This window comes from Schistosoma mansoni, chromosome 6 (genome assembly GCF_000237925.1).
Source record: "Schistosoma mansoni strain Puerto Rico chromosome 6, complete genome".
Lineage (NCBI taxonomy): Eukaryota > Metazoa > Platyhelminthes > Trematoda > Strigeidida > Schistosomatidae > Schistosoma > Schistosoma mansoni.
In genome coordinates, this window is record NC_031500.1 from 7,081,144 (window position 1) to 7,099,930 (window position 18,787).

Sequence of the window (18,787 nt, forward strand, 5' to 3'; positions counted from 1 at the left end):
GGCCGTCCGTGCTTCCGGTTTTCATGGTGGTCTATTTTCAATTGACTCATGATTTCAACTATGAAAATACTGAACTCTTCACAAAACCCCTGCTGATCAATGATCATATCTTTGCTTTACATATCAGTTTTGATGTTCATAAAGGTTCAACTTGATGTATATACAATTATACAAGGGGGTCATTCGAGTTCTTGCATACAATGAACAACGAATTTCAAATAGTTCCTTAGAAATGTTGAATTCCTTTGAAAAAAAATACGTTACATCTTAGGTGATATTAAATGAGAACAGATATCAGATAGAGAATCCATAGTAAGTCAGTGAGTAATTTATGTCCTATATCTCTCAGAGTTTCCATCTGATATCAGTTAACGTTGAAAATCGTATACATTAAAATAAAACATTCATGTATGCTAAACCAAAAGTTTATTTTCTTAATTGTGCTTTTGACATGTAGCATATCTTAATTTGAATTATTTTTGATGAATGATGCCAAAATGTCCTGTAAATTTGTTACATTAGCATTAAATCCTTTCCTTAGTACAACGGTTGGTGCTTGGTACTTGCATTGATGTTTGAGGTTTCAGATATCAGCAATTTAATAAAGTAGTTTGATATTCACAAACAATATTCTCATAGGATAAAATGGTTTAACTTTTATACTTCCATTTAATGTGCATATTAACCGAAGCAGACAAACAATACGTCACTAGTTATTTGAAAGTGCAATTAATCCTGTGATAAATCAAAAGGCTTCTATTGATCAAGAGGTATATATACTATAGTAAATGATTCTTTGTCATCAGAATTATCACGTGATTGTTTTATTGAGATTGACACAAAGATTTTTTTATTTGTAAGGAGAAAAGTATCGATAAACGTCTACTTAGATTTAGAAATGTTTTAAGTAACTTTTGTTCTGATAATAAGATCTAATTTCTTCCTTTCATGAACTTAAAAATATTAATATTACAGAAGTTGTAAAATGCTATTCAACAATGTCATTTAAACAAAGATGGATAGTGGCTAGCAATGGAATCTAGGGTGTGCATTTCGTTCTATTTGGGACTAGTCAGCTAGATATGCCTCCATCTGAGAGTTGATGTTCATTCTGGGACTCGAACTTAGTACCTTTCGCTTTAAACGCCATTACGTTATGCACTCAGCTAGCTACCGAGTCCTCATAGCTATTTGCTTGTGTGATGGGGTGAAGTTTTAATCCACTTGTTATTGTTTACTTGAAACTTCTCACATGAACATTTAGTTATTTAGGGGATATTTATAAAGAGAAGTAATTTATATACTTATTGATCGATTTACACAAAATTGTTAATTGGATGATATACTTAATGTATTAAAGACTAACATTTTACTCTTCCAGGATGTTTACGTGGTAGATTTATTTGACTTCTAAGTGTGACGAGGAATAAAAAAGAAGAATATAAAAGAACTTTTAACTGCGCTATTTAGGTCATGATGAGATAGGTGATTGAAAACAATCCATAAAATATCTTTAGGTTCTCGTACAGCCTAACAAATTCAAATTAGTGTTAGTCATTTTCATGGAAAGAGGTGTTTTGATTCATCTCAGTCTTCTTCACAGATACTTTGTTGTGTGTTGAAAAACTATAAGCTAATAGTTAACAAACAAAACATTAAAACTGTTCTCATAATATCTCTGTTCAGATTAAAAAATTACAATAATGAACAAAGGAATTAAGTTTACGGTAATCAGTTAGAATATGTAATGAATAAATATGATACATTCAGTTTTCCGTAATTTACTTCTCCTAAATATACTTGTCCAATTTACAATAACGGACATAGATTTTATCAAAAACTAACAAAAATTTAGTAAGCTTCAAAGTACAACGAATAGTGAGCAGATAATTTGTTTCTATTTTGTAACTTTTCATCATTTTATATGAAATAAGACCCCAAACTTTAAGAACTCAAGGCATTCGCAACACGTTTAGACTTGTAGTAGGGTGTCGAGTCGAGGACGGACTATGATCACCACTACAATTCGATTACGCGCCCAGAAGGCTTTAATTAGTCCAGATAAAGTATATTTATTGGCGATCTCGTGGTATCGAAAGAATACCGAGACGTGCCAACGAGTACAGGCGAAATGGGCAGAGCGTAAGAAAGTTCGAACTAAACAAAGCGGATAGCGGAACAAGAAGTGAGTTTGATACAGTTAAACAAGTACAGTAAAACAATCGCTGGTACAATTGGTTACAATAATAATAATTGTTTCTATAATTCCAATCGTGTTCTTGTCGAGACAAGTCGGTCACTACAGACTAATGGATGGAAACTCAATTGTTCATAGACTCTTGTTTGAGTAATTAGCGATATAGCATGATCATTATCCAATCACGCTAGTGACAACTATTTCACCTTTGACAAACTTAAACCCTTATTTCTCGAATAAGGGGATACTCATACTGAAATAAATTCATATTTTGAGTTTTCAGTTGTAAGTAGCCAATTTATTTTACATTCACAGGGTGTACATATCTAATCTCATTCACTCATAGTGACAACTTGAAACTACTGAAATAGTTCAGGCTGAATAAGATTATAATTGTTATCACTCGTATTTGGATAAACTTTGCTCTGGTGTTGATTAAGTTCAGATCTGAATTGTACAACGTTTGTAGTAATTAATAAAAATATCCTTTAGGTTATAGATAGTTCGACATGTATTCATAGAGACAATTTAAGTAATTCTTATATGTTGAGGGAATAACTAATGTTGACGATAATTTAGCACTTGATTTTCCCTAATTCTGAACACTTTACAATAAACAAACAGCCCATTCTGAATCTTTGTAGTGTTATCTTCAAGCAATTTTCTAATTTCTAAATGATATATTAGTTCAACTTCCACAAACTACTTGAAATGATAATGAACATGGATAATTTTTAAATGAAAATAGCCGGAACATTTGGAGTCAAATTCAAACAGGTAAGGGATTAACACTAACAATTCATACTGCTACAAGTTGCGATAGATTCGGAGCCATTATCAATGATCTACATCCGATCATTAACTTCTATTGTCTCATAGATCTTAATTGTGACCTCTACACCCTCGCATACACTTTATTACAGTTATTTATGGACTCATATTCTGAAATCTTGCCTTAATTTAAGTATGTTGAGTATTTAATAGATACAGTCGCAATTCATTCAATACATTGTTTCGGCTAGATTAACGTTAGTTACGGCCTGATCACATTTTAGTTATATTCAGAATAGGCTACCTAATCTCAACGTTTCCTTTATATAAGCTACCCGGAAATTCGCTCTTCTATATTTCCGTATAAAACGGTTTTCCTTAAAACCCGAAATTCTTGGACTTTGGATATTATGGCTAATTTTATAAGTATCACTAGATCAGATGCTCATTTATTGAGTTGATTATTCCTCTGAATATGTTCTTTTGATAATCTGTTTTTATGAAAAAAAGCTAACCAGTGTTTTGTAGTTTACAGTGATTCTACAGCTAATGTCAATCTGTAATGAAAACTGTCTTCATGTGTAAATCAATCTGAAAAACCGACGTTCATATATATAAATTAAATATGTTTGTTGAATTTTTGACGAAACGGAGTTAAAATCCTTGTACTGTTTGTTTTAAATTCTTTTTTTTCTACAGTGTTCGTAAATTGATAAAAGGTGCTATTCTGGAAAATGACTTCATGAATCATATCGCATCAAGTCAATTGAGTCAGTTAGTCGATTGTATGTATAGTATAAAGTTTACTGCGGATGAAATGATCATTACTGAAGGCGATTATGGCTCGTTAGTGTATGTATTAGGCGGTATGTTAAACTTGTTTTTATTTAATATTCTTATTTACAAAGTTACAATTAGTATGATTTATAATAATAATGTTATATTTGCAGATTAAGTAGTAAACTGTTATACTGCTTAGTGAAAATTAACGTCTGTAGATATTATAGAGTAAGTTGTAAATAATACGAGTGACTATCGGGTTAACATGTTGTTGTTTTTATTTTGTTGACCTTTATTTCAGAAGGCATTTGCTTTAAAGACAGATTAATTGAATACAATACTTAAGATCTGACCTACTCATAAAGCTAATAACTTAGAACAAATATAATGATTCACTCAATATAAGAGCTCAATTAAAAGTGGTCATTTATCAGTCTGTATGGTATAGTATACAATTTATTGATATTCTAAATAAAATGAACACTTATGCAGTTGTGGATAATGTAGAAAACAATGTTCTGAAACAAGAGAAGTTAAATAATCTAATAGTTTCATTAAATCAATTTTAATAAGATAGGTTTTACATATTTACTTAATAATAGACATATATGTCTTCCCTCTTCCTTCTTCCTAAATCTTATTACCAAGCGTTTTCACTGTCATTAGTTTACCAAACACTAAATGTTCAGTGTTATAATATCTCAGGAAAGATTTATTAGTGAGTTTATATAAATACATAATAATTATAAATCAGTGAGTACCAGAAATGTGTTTGGATTTTGTTTAAAAATTGTCAGAATCGCGTATCTTATAATTCCAATGCGATCAAAAACAGGCTATCAAAATACCTTTGAATCATGAAGTTGAATTCATGTTTTTCTATCGAATTGAGAACCGACAAGTGGTTTCAAATTGAAGTGAAACAGCAGCCCAGTGTAACGAGGAATCCCGTGAGTCCTCAGCTGATGTAATTTTAGAAGGAATAAAGAATAGAAATAAAACTTTGCAACTTATATAACTACTTCTTTCTCCTAGACATTTAAATATAAAACATTATTCCTTGATTAGTGGAAAAAAAGGCAGATACTTGGGAGAATACTACCTGTCGGCGTCATGAATGAACTACTTGGACTTTTATGAAACTTCAGTGCAGATTCAGATAACTTCAGCGAAAATCAAAGGTTCCGCGTGCAAAAGATATTCGACACAAATTGTATTTGTTGATATCTATGACCGATAGTTAAATAGTTCAAATATTTTTCTTGTCATTCCCTTTTCAAATACATCAGGGAAGTAAAGTTTAGGATTGGTAGTCATTATAGATGGTTTGTATTTGAAGAAACAATTGAAGCCTTAACTATATGCAAACAATCAGTGGTGAATTATTTAATTTATTCTATCAACATTAACATACTTTTTCCCAATAATATTCAACAGGTTAAATCAAAACTGATCATGAGTTACATGATTAAACAAGTTTTTCAAAACTTTATTTCACTATTATAAGAATGATTCACAAAACCTATGGATTTCATCTACATCAATAATATTTCATATGATTCGAACATTGCCAAGTAGGAAGAATAAAACATCATAATATAATTAATCTAATATATGTAGCTTAGGTGAAGATCTATTTATTTCAAAGTTTATTTCCTTTACATTCCGTTATCCCGTGGTGAGCTCTGAAACTTCTAATAATTATTATTGTCCTACTGTAAGACATGATAGAAGAGGGCAACAAGGACCGTTGAGTCTCACAACTCCTAGAATGCCTATAATCCACCAGTTCAATAATAGTATAATGCATGAATGTTTTGATTCTATAGTTTGTAGCCTCTTGTTAGTATTGTCAGAAATCTATTTTAAAGATAAATACTAGTAAACACAGAAATATAATCATGCTAGATGATTTTGCCATCATTATCATTGATTATGTTTATGTATTTTCTATCATAAAATCCTAAACCAGAAAATTTATTCTCTATAAGCAAAGATGGATGGTGGCTGGCATTGGAATCCAGGATGCGAGTTTCGTCTTATCTCGGTCCTGCATCTGAGAATTGATCATCACTCTGAGACTCTGAAATTTAGGCAAATCCAGCTGACAACTCCCAAATAGAACGAAACGCGCATTCTGGATTTCACTTCTGGCCACTAACTATCCAACTTTGGTTATAATGCTTGTAACTTATTGTAAATAATTTATCTACTTTTTGTATTATATTTTTCCATAATCAAAAAGGAAACAAACACATGACTATCCAATGAATTACTGCATAACTGAAATATCTAAAGTTCATCTAACAAAAAGAAAAACCATTACATTCAATAATAATGAAAGAATATTTCTTAATTCTAATACATTCCATGTTCTTTCCTTCATTTTAAAAATAACACAAATAAGAATACTTGGTGTAAATGAACTACAAATAGAAGATTGTTTCATAGAAACAGATTAGTTACTTAACTACGCTTATTCTTATACAGAAACAAATTACTTAGATATTATGAATAATTGAATTAGGAAATCATTAAAGCCATTAAAATTTCATTAGTATTTTAAATATGAGGTAAATGGATACCATGTAATTTAATGCAAAAATGTTCGTTCCACTTCTCCTTATTGTGTATATATCATGTATATATTTTAAGATAATTTATAACATTCCATATAACTGTAAGCAAAGATGGATAGTGGTTAGCAGTGGAATTCAAGACACGCGTCTCGTCCTATTTGGAACTCGTCAGCCGGATGTACCTGCGTCTGAGAGTTGATGTTCACTCAGGGACTCGAACCCAATACCTTTCACTTCAAACGCCATCGCGTTATCCACTCAGCTACTGAGTCCTGATAGTCACTTGCTTGTACAATGGGGTGAAATAAGGCTATATGGTGGCAATACGCAGAGTATGCACATATGCCAATAAGAGACTGACCAGTTGTAGTCCTAAACATCAATGGGAAGATTCAAACAAGTAATACTAAGTAAATTCCATATAACTATTATATTAAAATGAGATGATTGTAAAAGACTATTGAATTTAAAAGTAGGTTTGATAAAGTTTTTCCATCATGTAGACTTTCATAAATCAATGGTGTTATTCGTAACCAAATAATATGTATTCATTTATTGTGAAGATTCTCTTCAATTGATTATACCCTTAGAAAAAATAAAATTATTTGTAAGATCAGGTTTAGATTAGACGTAGTGGCTTAGGCACCCATGGGTGCCTAGTCCTAGCCCTCACATAATTTGAATGATTTATGCGGCGCATATCCATTTGTTGCTTCCTTTTACCAATGTTCATGTGTTCAAATAAATAATGGTAATAACCTGAAAAGTCGAAAGAAATATAATCTTGATTATTCATACGTTAATTATTATAAATGTTATGAAACCAAGAAATTTAAAAAACCTAGGGAAATAGGATTCGAGAGACAAAAAAGAAACTGGTGTAACGAACAAGAAAACGTGTGGAGAAAATCGAATGTATTTGAGTCGAAATTGCAGACCCTCTCACTAAAATCTGATAACTATACCGTAAATAGTTAATTTGCAAAAACTAACGATCAACTGTTTCAAACTTAACTGTTCCTTCTGCAAATATCAGTCCACCTTCTCTGATTTCATTGTTCATGCATTTTCATATCGATTGCGCTTCTTTCCTGTTCTTCCCTTATCGATCTTCTGCCAAAATACATTCTATGTCTGACCATCGTAATATACTACTTATGTGGATATAAGTAACCCACATCACACTGGTTCCTAATTGGAAATGTAAAATAAAATATTGTACAAGTAACTACTGAAAGCTGTGTTCTATAGGGATACACAACACCGACAAATTTTTTGATAATAACTACTTTAGAAAATGCCATTGGTTAGTAGATTTTTTCCTATTGATCATTTTGAAGTATTTCGAGGTAGCGACATTCTACTCACTACAAAGTTTAAGACCCACGATCGTGGTGTTAAAAATATTCCACTTTTCATTTCGCAACTTTAATAGTAACCTTTCGAACAAGGGTACTTCATTAATTTGACAGAATTCCCAAAGTTATCTCGTTGGGCATAACCTTAGTAGATATGTTATCTTATCTTATACACAGATCAGGGTGACAGAAGATTCTAGTGGCTTTTACGATTCCATTTTCCATTTAAAAGTCGATGATTTTCCTAAAATTTACATGCACTTTTCTCAAAGTTTTAATAATGAATTTCATATTGGTTGATCGTCACCATTAAGAACACGTGCTTTTAGTCAGTTTTCGAATGATCGTCAAAGACCTTCTAGATGGGCTTTGCAAGGTGCGATCGATATCTTGTATAAAAGATTTATTTGCACACTAGCTGATCATTAAGTAGTAACAATAATGTGCTAACTAGTCATTCTTTTGTACATATTACTGTGTGGTGAACATAAAATACTACAAAGCAATTATAATTGCAATCAAATTATCAACGGTGCTCATCTTGATAAAAACTAATTCACCATGTACATTTAAATACCAGTAAAACATTATAATTTTCTCGTTTCCATAATCAACAAGATTTGAAGCTCTAGTCATGGGCTTCAATGGTCGATCACATCATTTTGTAAGTGATGGAATACGATGAGTATTGATAATCAAAAACGGTAAAAAATTGCTTGATTAGGCTTTCGCCAATGACTAGATTTTTGTCAACATTATTTTACACAAAAACGGTAGGCTAAAGTAGTACTTTACAGCTTTATAGTCGAATAAAAACGTTTATTGTGTAGACATATATCTTCTTTCATCGTTCAATCGACTTCAGCTTATGAAAGATAGATGCATGTATATAATAAAAAGGATTCATATAAAGACTTGATTCATAATATTCTCATAGTTGAATTCATGAGTCGATTGGAGCTAGACCACCATGGAAAACCTGGAAGCACTGGACGGCCGTTTCGTCTTATCATGGGACTTCTTAGTGGTAGTGCGCATCCACGATCCCGCATTCATCAATTTTTTTTAAGTTCATGAAAACAAACACCATTGTCCAATTTATTGATTTATAATAATAATAATAAGATCTAAATTATAAATATATAATATTAATTAGTTTTATAGTTGATAATGAAGTTCATTTTTGTTATACATCACATAGAATCAACTATTAAATCATTGAAAATCATAGAATAATAAATAAATGACTAGTGGTTAAGGGCTCTGGTTCGAGACTGATAAGTCCTGGGTTCGAATCTCGCGAGTGCGGAATCAAGGATGCGCACTGCTGAGGAGTCTCATAATAGGACGAAACGGTCGTTCACTGATTCCAAGTTTTCGATGGGGTTACAGCTTTAATTGACTCACGATTTCAACCATGAAAATACTAAATTCTCCACAAAACCCCCTCTGATCTATGATAATATTCTGTTTGATTGACTAAAGTTTATTTTAAAGAATATTCTAATCTTAAATTTCATGACCTGAAGGAACTTTTATATTATACTTTAATCTAGTGGTTCCTCTTCACTATTTACAGACATGAAGTATTATGTTATATGTTAAACTATATAATACATACATAGGTATTTTAACAGTGTATAGTGATTTACATTTATTATCGAAATCTCCTCTTCTATGTGCCCTTAAAAATACATATGACATAATCAGTAAATCAAGGTAAATTTTAAAGGTCACTATTAACAATTGAATGAAATCAAACCCAATATTTTACATAAAATATCTTGTTCAGCATAGAAGTATGGGTTTTGTTATATAGAAGTTAACAACAGTTTGAAAAGACAAATGAAAACTGTCAGTTATTTAAAACTAGTTTTATTTACTTCAGGAAGTTGACAAATTTTCAATCAAGCTCCAATATATTTAAGTTTCATATGTCTTATTTTCAACGTTTAAACGTTGTAAATAAGAAGTTAGGCATCAGTGGGAAATAAATTTTCATGCAGAATTATAGAGATTTTTTGACGTTTAATTAGCCATTAACTAAGTTGAAAATGCAGATTGCTGGATTTCTGTCCGATGTACGAAGCTATACTTCTTAGGTTTTATTACCTTACTTTCAATTTCTTATTGAGCCTTAGTGATATGATGGACAGGAAAATGTTTCATCAGTCGTTTCATCTCCTAAGGATGAATAATCGTTATAGATAATCCTTGTCTAATAATTTTAAATTCAGACAACTCGAGTCATAGACCTATATATAATGATATTTTATATATAAGTGACTGCCCTGATCTCAGTAGTTAGAAAAAGATTTGAAACAACTGTCTGATTTCTAATGATCCTCTATTCGATCTCATTTCTTGATGAAAAATGTGTTTATTAAAGTACTAATGTTTAGGTACATTTTATTACGATGGCTATAAGTAAAAAAAGCTGATTATATTTTTTTAAAACACAGATAAATTTTGTCCCTGAGTGCTTTAACATTTTTTGATCACTGAACGTGATCTCATTTAAAAATTGTGTCCATTATGTCACATACGTGTTATGTATTGACTAATCAGTCATTATGTTGTATCTTCTCATTTTAAATTCTCAGACGGAAAACTAGAAATTTCCAAAGATGGTCGAAAATTAAGAGTGTTAGATCGTCCGACAGTACTAGGAGAATTAGCTGTTTTATATAACTGTACTCGAACTGCCAGTGTTAAAGGTATGTTGTTTCATTTTTACTGAAGATGTTAAAATGATATGAACCTTACCTTTAACTTAATCATATTTACATTTTTTCGAAGAATCCTAAAGTTTCTTGTTTTACTGTTGAATGAATAAGTTTACTTTACAAGAAGGCATTTTGTGATGGACTAAATGCATCCGTAAGACCGAAAAAAACTAGGAGTGAGTGAAGTGCTGTTACATTCTACGTTAAAGTTACTCAGTTATGCGCGCCATTTTGAGTTCGCAAGTAAATAAGATTTATTTTTGAGTCCTGAATTTCTAGTAAGAGATCGTAACAGACAGTTTTGCTAGCATTTAAGGAAGGGTAAGTCATTAATTACTGTTAGAAACCCAGACTATTTTATTCTTAATCGTTGAACTAAGGACATTTACACTTAAATAACGATCTCAGAGCCGTTTTTGATTCTAATAGAACTCAAATCTCTAATGATTCACGAGTAGTTTGTTCTGTAATGGAGTTAAAATAGTGACAAAGATTTTCTGCCTGGAGAGATGATCGTGGTGAGCTTCATTTCCCTGAACTGATGGATCAATTGTGCAGCTTTCATCCTCTTTCAGGATTACACCATCAACACTTAGGAGATTCAGATTTGTACCGACAAACCGTTGATATCCGTTAACATTGCGGCTTTATATATCTCAGCTAAATTAAAATTTGCGAAAGACACTGTATCCCTTCTGCTCATAAAGACACCCCAAGCTTCAAAGTTATATTTTAATTTTAGCTCATGAATTAGTCTTGAACAAAATCCTCTTAGCTAAGTAAATGTACCAAAGATTTATGGGTACTCTAATATGATCTCTCATATTTGGAAGGATTATTTGAAGAAATCTAAGTTCTGGTCCTGAAAGTGATCGATCAAGGATTTTGAACCTTCTAAATACGTTATATATTCTTGGTTACTAAATAAATTAACCCAAAAACTGATTACGATTTTAATCGGCAACGTATTGGATGTTGCAAAATTAATATTACAAGAAGAATCAAAAACAAGCTACCGTTCCTTTATGCACTACTCATCGAAATCAATACAGGATAAATTGTAAACATGGATGTAGCAGAAACCAGTACTGTAATACATTTAACACATGGACAAAGAAAGAAAAGTACATTTCAATCACTATACAGAAGGATAGCTAGTCAAGCAACTTTATCAGACTCAAAACTAAGCAAATATTTAAATATGGGATTCACAAACGGATCATTCCTTAATGTGTGAAAGACAACCAGATTTCTAATATCAATAAAGTTTATACGGTTTACAAACCAGGAAGTCATTAACTCGATTGTAAAGTATGTAGATCTTTCTTCTCATTTGATAGAAGCTCATTCTTAAAAAAAGCAATTATGAACCGGGAAGTTTTTTAGCAACTTATTGATTATTTTTTTAATCTATTCATTGATGGCTTTTGAAACGAAAGGTGCTGGGTTCGAGTCCCAGAGTGAACACCAACTCTGAGATGCAGGTACATCCAACTGACGAGTTCCAAATAGGACGAAACGCGCGTCCTTGATTCCACTTCTAGCCACTATCCATCTCTGCTTATAATCATTAAAACATTATTTCATTTTTGTTTTTACTTTTAAATTCATCTTTGATCTTTAAAAAAACATTGTACATCTTCCATTTACATGATAAAGTGTAACTACATTCAATGATACATTAACTCAATCACTAGTTATTATATATAAACATGCATCAAATATGTAACTCTTATTGTTTCATTTGTCTATATGTATATGCATATATATAAATATGCGTGAAATGTTTTCCCTAATATGGAAATTCTGCTTTATATTCATACTATAAATAAATTCCTATTATAATATTTAATATTCAATATGCATGAAAATGATGTTTCCATTGATATGATAATCAAATTTACTCTGTCTATAGTCAAACGCTTTCAGACATAACTTCAATTTGCATTAATAATTTATTTATTATTATTAATTTATTTAAACACATAAATATTGGTACAAGAGGGCACCAAATATACATGCGCCACACAAATCTCATTTGATTTGTGTGGGGGCTGTGATACTGCACAGGTGCCCAAACTGGAATACATGGTTTTCTTAGGGGGCCACACCCGGAGTATTTGATCTCAAGGTCTGATCCACAAAACAGTGGAACATCGTAAGGAGATGTAGTCTCATGGTAGCCAGTGACCAACGATAGATTCATACGCCATTTGTTTCCCCAGGATACTGGAGCCCATGTGCACCATTGGTGTGGGATCAGAGTTTGCCAACTCCCCTAGGTGGACTCTCCGTGTCCACTGGCTCGGTTAAAGCGGTGTACATTCGCTTTGCGTCCTCTCACTTTTGTGAACAACACCCCCGTCACGAGAAGGCAGTGAGCAGGACTTCCCTGACAAAGGCTATATACGCGTGGCCATGTGAGAGCATTTGGAGAGGAAGAGCGGACTCTCCCTAGTCTTAGCCATACCACGGTATTCGGGGGCCCACTTTTAATAATGATAAATGAATAAATAACTCTGGTCTGTAAGTTGCTCGTATGAATGAAGTTTATGGTAATGATACATTCATTAATTATAATAATATAATGATATATTCAACAATCCATCTATTTCAATAATAAATACATTTTATATAGCTGAGATCATGAGTCAATTGAAGCTAGACCACCATAAAAAACCTGAAAGCACTGGACGGCCGTTTCGTACTATTGTGTGACTCCTCAGCAGTGTGCATCCACGATCCTGCCCCGAGAGATTCGAACCCAGAATCTACCAGTCTCGTGCCAGAGCGCTTAACTACGAAACGGCCGTCCAGTGCTCTCAGGTTTCCCATGGTGGTCTTGCATCCATTGACTCATGATTTCAACTATAAAATTACTGAAATCTCCACAAAACCCATTCTGTTTATTATTACTTTTCTTAAATGTATATTTATGCACACATATATCCATATAATAAAACTTTTCGAGTGCATATTTTCATTTAATCAATTCTCCTTTAATTTTTTTTTCTTTTACCTTTTCATTTAAATGAACTGTTTATTAGAAAAGTCATGGTTTTATTAATGACCTAGACCTATTTGTTTATTCATTAATAATATTAACAGTAATATACAATAATGATTAATTTATTCTAATATGATTATGCAAAATGATTGAATAATTCTTTGTAGATATAAATATAATATACTTACCTGAATACCATAATGGAATCAAAATGATCTTTTGGCCAGATATTGAAGCAATATAATCGATTTATAGCCATTCACAGAGTTTTTCTCAGGAAGAACCTTTTATAGTTCTGAAATTTTATAACATATTGATGTGACTAAATAAAATCAATTAACTTATTTTTCGAAAAAACATCTTTATTGTGTAAGCAAAGATGGATAGTGGTTAGCAATGGAATCAAGGACGCGCGTCACTTTGTCCTATTTGGTACTCGTCAGCTGGATGTGCCTGCATCTCAGAGTTGATGTTCACTCTGGGACTCGAACCCAGTACCTTTCACTTCAAACGCCACCGCGTTATTCACTCGGCCACTGAGTCCTGACCAGTTGCAGTCCTAAAACATCAGTGGGAAGATTCAAACAAACAATATTAAGTGAATTTAAACTTCACCCCATTGCACAAAAAAGTGGCTATCAGGATTCAGTAGCTAAGTGGATAACGTGATGGCGTTTGAAGCGAAAGGTATTGGGTTCGAGTCACAGAGTAAGCATCAACTCTGAGATGGAGGTACATCCGGTTGACGAGTCTCAAATAGAACGAAACGCGCGTCTTGGATTCCACCGCTAGCCACTATCAATCTTTGCTTACCATGCTTGTGAATTTAGGCTATATCGAGGCAATACGCACAGTATGCACATATGCCAATTAGAGACTAACCAATTGCAGTCCTAAAACATGAATGGGAAGATTCAAACAAACAATACTAAGTGAATCTTTATTGTGTCTTGAAAACGAAGAAATATCTTTGTGTTATCAAGATCATAACTTACTACTAATCAATGATCATTCAAAAAGTTTTGCAAAGGGATTGGCTATTTAGAAACATAATTTGTTGTACCCAATACAGCTTTAAATGATCATATTTCAATGATAACAAAGACTACAAATGTATATATATAGGCGACAAAAAAGATTCATGGAACTGATTTGAACAACAATCACTTTTTGCATTTCTAAACTATTAATTATCCAGAACTTATTATTATTTTCAGCTATAACGAATGGAACACTATGGGCAATTGATAGAACATCATTTCAAACTATATTGATGCGAGATCATTTACAAAAACACAATGATTACATAACATTCCTTAAAAGGTTAGTTGATTAGTATGCAATTGTTTGGTTTTTTAAGCACATTTATATATATATATATATATTTGGAACAATACTATGAATCCCATTAGAAGTTGACAACTTCGATTAATTTGCATTCTTGATTAAAAACTTAATTATAGATGAGCATGTGTGATGTATAAATAAATCAACATTCAAATACAATGGTGATTAGTATCAGTAGACAGATTAATTTCGAAAACCGACTTTCATTCTTCAAACAGTGTAAAACGTGTCGTGCATTTTTATTCACATAAATGCCAGTACTATACAACATTCATTACACCAGTCACAAAATAAGATCTCAAAACTATGAAAAATACACTTTGAAAAGCTGAAATATTTATCAAGAAACGTTTGTCGAGTAGGGAAAATCTATAGACTAACAAACAGTGGTTTTAGGTGGAACTTTACTTATTCAGATAACTAACAAACTTTTGAATTCCATCGAAGCCTATTTGTTAGTGATTACACCAGGCCATTAGGAATGTAGCTCATACTAAGTAAATGACGAAATATAAGATTGTCATCTGTATTGCGTCTTATCAAAAACTTGGAGAATAATCAACGATGTTACCTAAAAGGAAATGTAAGGAAATGTAAGCCATTAGATGCCGACCTGATGGTTGAATTTAGCTGTGGATTTTGTGGTGAGCTGCATTCGGTGGTTTTGTACTGGAACGAAACAGCTGTTCAATGCTCTTTGGATTAAGTGGGTTTTTTTATTGTCTATCATCTCAAAATGTAAACCTACTTAATGTTGTATGACTCCTTCACAATTATTGATACTTTAACATCCGATCAAATTACGCTGAAACAATGTTTTCACTCACATAAATAAAAGTTAAGTTCTTTAGCTCTTTATTGAGGACAAATTTTCTTCAAAAAGTTTTTGAATAAGAGCTTATTCAGTTGTAATAAATCAATTCAAATAAAACTATATTTACTTCATTTTTTCGATGATTTGTAAGTAACACTTGAATGTTGAAAGTATCATCAAACACGTTTTAAGAGTATCAATGATTTATTGACTAATTGACCTAAATATTGAAGTATTCAATCATTGATACTCATTTACTGAACAAATGAAGAAAAATTATGAACTTAATTTATAGTCAGGATTTATTAATTTATTGATGCATTCAAATACGGTAGATCTTTCGGATAATAAATAGACTGTCTTCGTTTGTCAGAACAATCTGTGTTTCAATATAAGCTGAAGATTTAGAATTATATAGTTAGATAAGAATATAAATATGACCTCTTGGTAATAAAATAAAAATTTATGATATTTGATATGAGATTAGTAGTTTAAGTGAGGGCTTGAGTTGTCTTGATGTTAATATTTCAATAGAAGACTCTGTCAAAAGAATATGTTGGACAGTCCCATTATGATTTAAAACCTATTATCTATATGAAAAAATTATCTTTTTTTTGGGGGGGGGGCAAGCAAAGCTGTGTTTTCCTTCAAAACGTTTAGTAACAACAGATTGAGTTCAAAGAGTTACCATGATCATTTTCAAATAGTCTATCTACTGCTCAGCTGGAACCTGGCTTGTTCTCCCCCATAGAAGGCTTTTGCTGATGGTATCCGGCCAGTGAATGTTGACTTGGCTTTCCTTACTCATGTTCGGCTATTGTTAATTTTTGTCTTCTTGTTCTTTCTTTCTTGAATCTTGTGAACGGTTTCGACAGAGATCCATTCCTTATGATGATGCTTCTTGCGGCCCGGCACCTCCTGATATGTTGAAGTTAATGCTTCTTTGATTCCTTTCCAGTTGTTTTCCATCGTAGTTTCTTCTTTCTGTAAGGCTTGGAACCTGTTGTTGAGAGTTATCTTGAATTCGTTGAGTTTATCAGTATCTTGAAGGAAGGCTGTATTGAACCTTTGTGCTTCTGTTTCTCTAGTTGTCTAGTGTTTCTTTAGCTCCAGTTTCATCTTGGCCATAGCCAAGTGGTGATCTCACCACTCTCGTTCCTTTCTCTCTGTCCATGTCGTCCCATGATATCTTCATGACCGTTGTTGTTCATTCCGACTTAGGCATTTAGGCCTCCCATTGGGATGGTCAGGTATTTTCCTGAGCACCTCTCTATGATCGATTGCAGCCTCTCGCAAAACTGACCGTTATCCTCCTCATTTCTATCATTGGTGGGTGTATAACACTTGATACAATTCATTATGATTCCTTCCTACTTTGTTTTGGATTATGCTTTAATGATTCTGAATCTATGAGGTTGCTATAGTATGAGTGCTTTACGTACTTCGCTAGACAGCACCAGAGTAACTCCCTGAGTGTGTTAAGCATTCTCCTCTTTGTGACCAGAGTACAGTAGAACCTTTCTCGAAACTAGCCTTTTCTGTCCAGCTTCGTTTCAATGGTTTTCACTGATTCCGAAAACCATCAAGTTGTTTCTCCTTATTTCCTCAACTATTTGATTGGTCCTCCCGGTCTCCCATATTGTCCGGACGTTCCATGTACCTATAAAGATTATTGCGGTGATTGTTAGAAAAGTCATCGGCTTCATGACTTCCGAAGAATCTAGGCTTTCATCATGAGGCGTCATAATTCTTCCTTCAACTCCTAGATCATAGTTTGCATTGTTTAATTTATTTATTTTGGTTAGCGCTTTTTAAGCGTGGTTTTTTTCTACGGGATGGTGCTTTTGACCCCATGTCCAACCCTCCTCTTTTACCCGGTCTTGGAACCGGCTGTAGCCCGAATATATGCCTTTCAAAAACTAAATATTTCCAATTGCAAGGTTTAATATATCTATGAAAATAAATGTAGAATTTCGGTTTTGTTTTTTTTGTTACCTTTTCATTCACCCAGTTTCAAATAATTTCATTATTTTTAAATTTGAGGTTTATCTACTAGATTTCTAGCAAGAATTAGATTCTTCGCTATGTCTATAGAAACAATACTAAATTTATTCTATATTGCTATAATGCAAAAAATGTTAATGTTTACTGATGTTGTTTACGGTTTTTCTTTAGTTACAAACCTACTTTCCCGTTTCCTTTGATATAAGTTAATTGATATTATAATTAGAAAGCAATTTAATACTAAATTATTTTCTCACTTATGGAGTAAGTGGTATTACGTATAAAATATTTAAGTCCCACTTTTCTACTACGAAATCGATTCCATTAAATTGAACGTTTGCTAACTAGAACGAAGTGTATGCCTACAGAAGTCTCTTAATTGTCACCAACCACGTTGAATCACATTAAAACAGATAATTACTGTTTATCATAAAATACCTTTTCAATGACATTTCTCACCTTACTAAATAAAGTTCTACCCAAAGTTTGTGCTGATGATGTCGTTCAGAAAGATGATGAAAACTCCACGACCAAACCATCCAGCTGAGAGAACAAAAGTCCATCAAAGTTATGTTTTGATTACTTCAAGTTTATCATTGATATTGACTGTTAAAAACAGATTCTGATTTGATAAACCCATTAAACAGTTATGATTTTATTTTCTGATTTACTGAAATACTGTTAGTAAAATGTAGCAGTTGTACACATTTAACAATCAAAGTAATGTGATCACCAAAACATGATATTATGTCAGAAATTATTCCAAATAGATTGGAATAACACTTACATAAATAACATACACATTTAACATGACCTTCATTTCCTAACTTATTTTTTTTGTTTTAGTGTACCAACATTTAGTAATTTACCAGACAGTACAATATCCAAATTAGCAGATCAACTGACTGAGGTTACTTATCGTCCAAATGAATATATAATACGTCAAGGTGCAAGAGGTGACAATTTCTATATAATTGCTGATGGTCATGTGAAGGTGACCATTTATCCAACAACAGAGAATGGTGCAATCGACCGTACAAAAGAACCTCAGTTTGTACGTACACTAGGTAGAGGAGATTGGTTTGGTGAAAAAGCATTAACTGGGTAATTTCATATTCATGAAGGAAGTGACTTTTTTTCTCACAATGAATCGGTTCCTAATTATTACTAATTTGATAAAGTGAACATTACCGTTTCTGTGTAC

The 18,787-nt window shown here is 32.4% G+C and overlaps 1 protein-coding gene across 1 annotated transcript in view; it reads left to right on the forward strand.

Annotated features, from left to right (window-relative positions):
• Smp_078230 (putative protein kinase, cgmp-dependent, type I (fragment)) overlaps window positions 1-18,787 on the forward strand; it is a gene marked incomplete at both ends in the record, with an annotated part of 30,914 nt that overhangs the window by 7,065 nt on the left and 5,062 nt on the right. Inside the window, 4 exons of the mRNA XM_018798122.1 lie at window positions 3,668-3,834; window positions 10,289-10,402; window positions 14,636-14,741; window positions 18,430-18,687. Of these exons, the coding sequence (XP_018653095.1) occupies window positions 3,668-3,834; window positions 10,289-10,402; window positions 14,636-14,741; window positions 18,430-18,687 (645 nt within the window). The remainder of the gene's footprint in view (window positions 1-3,667; window positions 3,835-10,288; window positions 10,403-14,635; window positions 14,742-18,429; window positions 18,688-18,787) is intronic.